At 37.4% G+C, this 6,161-nt stretch overlaps 1 protein-coding gene across 2 annotated transcripts; it reads right to left on the minus strand.

Moving 5' to 3' along the window:
• Positions 1–63: 63 nt before the first annotated feature.
• Positions 64–4,711, minus strand: LOC113347034 (50S ribosomal protein L3-2, chloroplastic-like). 2 transcript variants are annotated; one of them, XR_003358706.1, is made up of 6 exons: positions 4,234–4,711; positions 3,939–4,148; positions 2,135–2,239; positions 1,530–1,643; positions 220–680; positions 64–182 (listed from the first exon to the last, which is right to left on the minus strand). XR_003358706.1 is itself a non-coding variant. In XM_026590608.1 (5 exons), exons 1-5 carry the CDS (start codon positions 4,576–4,578, stop codon positions 507–509), a joined length of 948 nt encoding a protein of 315 aa, XP_026446393.1. In that variant the 5' UTR covers positions 4,579–4,711; the 3' UTR covers positions 64–506. The 2 variants fall into 2 exon arrangements, 1 of the variants encoding a protein (XP_026446393.1); XM_026590608.1 differs by having other exon boundaries at positions 64–680.
• Between the last annotated feature and the right edge of the window lie 1,450 nt (positions 4,712–6,161).

The following is a 6,161-nucleotide window of genomic DNA, read 5'->3' on the forward strand; positions in this document are numbered from 1 at the left end:
TGCATTCTGTAGTTGCAAAAATAGACTAATGGAACCTGATTCTTGAGGTTTAAAGGGGTTCAATACTTCAAAATGGGTATTCTTTTACCATTCGAAAGAAAACATAACATAAAACAATACTTGCTCGAGACATGTTAACTTGGCACAACTCTAAAACTCAAAAGAAAATACAATTTAAGAACCTTTTTTTTTTGTTTTGAAGCAATACAATTTAAGAACTGATCAAAAATTCAAATACTTATTGAAGAAAAAAAAAATCCTGCAGAAAACCTAGCTAGTCTCAGATCTCGGACTCGGTAAATCTCAACAATTTACAAGTACGGCTATGCAACCTCCTTGTCTCTGCAACCTCCTCGTAATCTCAAGTATTATGCGGAAAATAGAACCACTGAATTTTCTCACCTGGTTCATCCATTTTGACGACTACATTTAAATTGCAATCGAGCTGGTACAGCAGCTAAAAAAAGAAAGAAAGACCAGCTTTGACGGTATAGGAAATGTGCTGCTTAATCTGCAGCCATAAAAGGATCTAGTTCTCCAAGATCAGCAACCAGAGGTTCCAGCTCTGATGTTTCTTCTTCTGGTGGGGAAAAGTAAGTTGGGAATGGAAGAGATGAGATATTGGGTTTCTTGTACCAAGCATCCTTCAAAAATACAAAGTTTCCTTCTGCACCAGGGACCTGCGAAGCAAAGGTAAAACCAAATGTTAGGGTACCGATCCTAAACTCGTCATAAGCCCATGGGTAGAACTCAACTCGAAAACCGGTTGACTAGATGAGGGAACCCATTGACTTATAAACTACCAATTAAGCCCCATCTAACCAATGTGGGACTAGGATCCCAACATCCCACCACGCTTCCAGACCCACAGTCCTCGTTGGCCCACTCTATCGACACTGACCCGAAGGTAGCCCTTTCACTTATGGCGGCTTCGCTCCCCTATCATTATTCAATGCGGGTGACAACTATGCCCATACACAGGTGCCCCAACACTTTAATCTAGCCTATAGGTCACCCCTTCCGTGGAGCGGGCATGGGTCGTGGTGGTTGGCTCTGATACCAAATGTTTATGGTACCGACCCTAAACTCGTCATAAGCCCATGGGTAGAACTCAACTCGAAAACCGGTTGATTAGATGAGGGAACCCATTGACTTATAAACTACCAGTTAAGCCCCATCTAACCAATGTGGGACTAGGATCCCAACATGGACCTATTTAAGGAACCTATAAGTAGTATTATGTGTTTGGTGTTCTGTGGTTGGTGCGACATGAAACTAATAATGAAGATATTAGGATATACTAGCATATTCACTTTATCATCTAACTGGGTACAGTAAACGTGGTCATGGAGAATCATCTCATAATGCGATGGAAAATGATAAATACGAGTCTTTCAACTCATAAGATGATATTGTCATTCTTGTATTGCCTGTACTACATGACCAGGACGATGTTTGCTTTCTTACATCCACATCGAGACACAGAAATTACTTACATAAAACATTACTCAAGTAGTATGGTAATATACCTGGCCTCTCACCCACATCAAGTTCCTTGCTGGATCAATTTTGTAGACCCAAACATTTTTTACCGTGACTTGCTCCCCACCCATTCGCCCAGGCATCTTTCTCCCCTTGAAAACCTGTTTCTCGTTAAAAGAGTAAGAAAATGTCACTGCCAAACCCACAACTGGATTTAAAGCCCATTCGAATCTTACATCCATCACATATGAAACTTAATAGCAAGACAATACAAATTAGATGCCACAAAGAATGTGTGAAAAATAATAACACACACGCGATCCAAAAAATCTTTCATGAACTAATCAGCATATCAATAATCCTAATAGAACATGATCAGCGTAGAGCAGTACCAAGTTACCATCAGTTAATTTAACCAAATTAAATCTGTGGGTTCATCCACAAATTGGCCGTAAATCATATTATATACTATACACATTCATGTATAGATAACTGAAAAAGCAGTCCTACTTATCGGGGGAAAAAAAATCCACAAACTCTAGCGCAAGAACAAACAAAAGGTGAAAGCCAGGTACTACTTAGACAACTGGATTCCAGTCAGGTAAATCACGTGATTCATAATGCCATCATGTTACATAAAAATAACAAGTACCTTTCCAGGAGCATCTCTTTGACCAGTAGAACCACAACCTCTATGGAACTTTGATGAACCATGAGATGCAGGCCCTCCTTTCATTCCGTGTCTTTTCATTACACCCTGTGTACAACACGAAAAAGTATGCATTATTATTATCTGAGATTGAGAGAGGGAGAGAGAGAGAGAGAGAGATTTTAGCTTAACATAGGTTGTCAGTGACAGTAGATTATATAACAGAATAACAAGAACTGATCCGGCTATTTTATTTGGAAGGAGCAATTATAACATTAACAAGCACAAAATCAGCTTACCAATGTATGATTTGGTTCAAATCTCCTGTTCGGCTTATCAATGACAATAGTGGGTACCAGTATAATCCTAACCAATACACAATCCTTTCAATTGCAACGATAACAAACACTCCATAAAAGATCTAAATCAGAAAACTTGTCAACCACTAAGAGAAGATTTCCAGGTTGTAGGCACGGTAGGAATGCAAGATATGCCAAACTGTAAAAGGCTGGTGTCATTTATCATTAATTACTACTGGGTATACATGAAACGCATCATCAACATAGATGATAGAACATATTAACGTATCTAGATATCTATTCAATCCTAATACTATATTTGTATTTTCATAGTCAGTTTACACATACCTCGTATGCTCAAAGAAGCCCATATCTACAATTATGTACATTTTCCCCAAAATCATATCTCAGTTAATAAGGCAGACAGAAACGTAAAAATACGGAAGGAATAGGTAATGGAATAGCTTCTTTTTAAGAAATTGCAAGGTCTTCTATCTGTTGTGAAGGCACGATCAAGAAAGGCCAAGTATTTGAGTGTCTATAGCAACTAACATACGCAAACAAACTCAAGGGTACTAAAAAACAGACTAATCGGTAATACTGGTTTAAAACAAAAGACCCTAAAATGGCATATGTTAGCCAGAAATTGTAGTCTGCAGAGCTCGTAAGGAATCTGCTAAATCAAAAATCCAAACCCATGTTACTCACCAAGTAACTGTGACATCCAAATATCCAAATCCATACTCTTATGTATCATTTCACCCCTTTTTTGAGAATGTTTTACGTAAAGAGAGTTCTGTGATTTCTGTTGATACGGCAACAAAAATGATATACTAATGGAATAACCAATGAAAAAACTCTTAAGTAAGTTTCAAGGGTTTCACAGCTGTTACGAGCCAATAACCAAGAGAGGCCAAGTATTTGAGTGTCTAGATCAAGTGATCAGTACTAAATATATTAGTAAAAACTAAACCTAAATAGACAGAGTCAATGTGATAACTCATATATGCAAACTAGAATGCTGTATATTTGATGATGGGTATTCTTCGGTTCAGTTGATATATTTATAATAATGCATCTGCCAATAGAGTTTTTTCAAAGTCTCGAGGACTAATAAGGATACATACACACTTGATTAAATGAACCAAAGAAAGAGAGTGAAAAGTCATACAAATCAGCATAAGTTAGCTAAATGCAGTCCTGTATAAAGTCCAAACCGTAACCGAGACATCCATCCAACCCTAAACTCTAGCATTTTACATTAATTAATGTTATCCATTATAACATTAACAAGCACAGTAATGTTAAACTAGTAAATCAATTTCTGGGGGTTCAATGCTTGCCTAAAGCAACTGCCCTAGATTTACCCAAATTCAATTACGAAAGATATTATTTTCATAAAATTACACAAGAATCCGGAGATACGCTCAATTAGCAAAGGTAACAATAGTTTCAGAATATATATAAATAAGAAATGTATGCAACTGGGTTGACTGGGAATCAAGTACCTGAAAACCTTTACCACGGGTTATTCCTGTAACATCAAGGTATTGCCCCGGAACGAAATGACGGACACTGATAGGAGTACCAACAGGCAAAAGTCCATCTTCAGTTACTGGAAATTCCTTTAATTTCCTCTTCATTGGCACACCTTGAGCTCTAAAATGACCTACTTCAGGTTTTGTCAAATGTTTCTCCTTTTTCTGCCCACACCCAACCTAACACACCAAAATACAACATTTTCAAATCAAACCCTAAGAACCAAAACTTTCATCAAAAAAATTGAACTCAAAATTAGTATACCTGTAAAGATGTAATCCCTTCTTTATCAATAGTTTTAACTTGAGAAACAATATTATCATCTAACCAAAGTATAGTAATTGGAACCCTAGCTCCCCATTTATCCCAAACTGCAGTCATTCCACATTTAACAGCTATTGCTCCCGTTCTTCTTGTATTTGGTGTCATCACTCTTGTTCTTGCTTCAATTATCGTTGAAGACGGTGATGATCCACCATCACTACCATCAATCAATGATTCTGAACTGAACAATCTTCTAATCTGATTCACTCCTCTTGTTGTTATCGATGGTGGTGATATTGAGAAAACCCTAAGTCTTGAAATGAGACCTCTTGATGCAGCAGCCATGGCGAAGTGGATTGAGGATCAGGGTTTAAGCATAATGGGAGTGCGTTACAGGATTTGTTACGGAAGCGGGATTCAGAAGAGTGTGAGAGAGAGGAGGAGAAGAAGAAGTGAAAGTTGTGAAACCAAGGTTTCTTCTGTGTAGGTAGCCTGTAGGGTTTTAGCAAGGGGATACTCAAGTCTTTTTAATAAAAGATTAAGGAGAAAATAATAAATTACATTAAAATACCTTGTTTTAATTTTAACTGGTTTTGTATTTTTTGATGCATAAATTTTACTTGTAACCACCTTTGCAGAAACGTAGAGAGAAAAAGAACCTCGTTTAATACCCACACCAAAAATTTTAGGGGATTCCAACAAAAGGGGGTGAAAATACTATTTTACCCTTACTACTTAAAGACCTATTAACCCTAAAATCAAAATCAGTTTACTCTCTTCCCCTCCCTTCCTCTCCCACCTGAGTTCTCCCCCTCTCCTCCATTAACGACACAAAAAAAAATCTTCGTCGATACGAAAAATTTTAAGACCGCAGTAACAAGCCGGGAAGAATTAGAAGAAGAAATGGCGTCGATTAGAAAGTAAGTGAACTAAGACCCTCCTTTGTTTTGATTTTTTTCTTGAGTCTTGATTGTGAAATTGAGGTCTGGAACCGATTTTTTTCAGTTAGAATGAGTGGGTCGTTACTCTGTATTTTCTTAAACCCTAACGATTCTCATATGCATGTTAACTGTATGAAAAATCGTTAAGCCATATGATGTTTAAGTTAACGACACTAATTCTGCTACTACAATTTTTTGCCCTAGATTTGGGTCGTTACCTCTGTAATCGAATCTATTGACGACCCTAATTCTGCTAAGAACAGTCTCTCTATCTTAAAAACTGGAAGTGTCGTCAATATATATATTCGAGTCGTCATTGAACTCTTATGGTTTGGATTAGAGTCGTTACTCATAGTTGACGACCCTAGTTGCAAAACAGAAATACTCACTGTCTAAAATATTGATAGGGTCGTCACATTATTTGTTAGTGTCGTCATGTTTTCTATTAGAGTCGTTTCTGTTTTAAAGAATAAGGTGACGACCCTTGTTCTGATAGCATGAAATAGTCAACTGATTTGTTCCTTTTTTGTGTGTGTTACCATTGTAGTAAAAAGAAAGACAAGAAACATATGCCCACTCCTTCTTCCCAAACCTCCCTGACACATCAGATACTTGAATGTCGGTCTATTCCGAGGAAAAAAGCCGGATGAGGTACCCTTGTCCATCGACGAACCAAGAGACCCCGATAATAATTCGTCGGATTCGTCATTGGGGAAGGCGTATGCGCGATATGAGGTGCTTCGTGGGAAAAAATTTGAGTTCAACCATTGCTACTTTATCTTGGAAGGCACTATGTATAATTACGCCATTTATGGTTAAATGTATAAGTGCACCGTTATTATCTATTGTATTTCATTTCCTTCAACGCAACGCTATGCAAGATGTATGTATTTTACGATTCAATAAAATGATTCTATGAAATCAAAAATTATGAAAATCCAGTGGAAGAGTCGTTACACCATATTACTACGTCACCTAACGACCCTT

Source organism: Papaver somniferum, chromosome 2, assembly GCF_003573695.1.
Source record: "Papaver somniferum cultivar HN1 chromosome 2, ASM357369v1, whole genome shotgun sequence".
NCBI classification, from domain to species: Eukaryota; Viridiplantae; Streptophyta; class Magnoliopsida; order Ranunculales; family Papaveraceae; genus Papaver; species Papaver somniferum.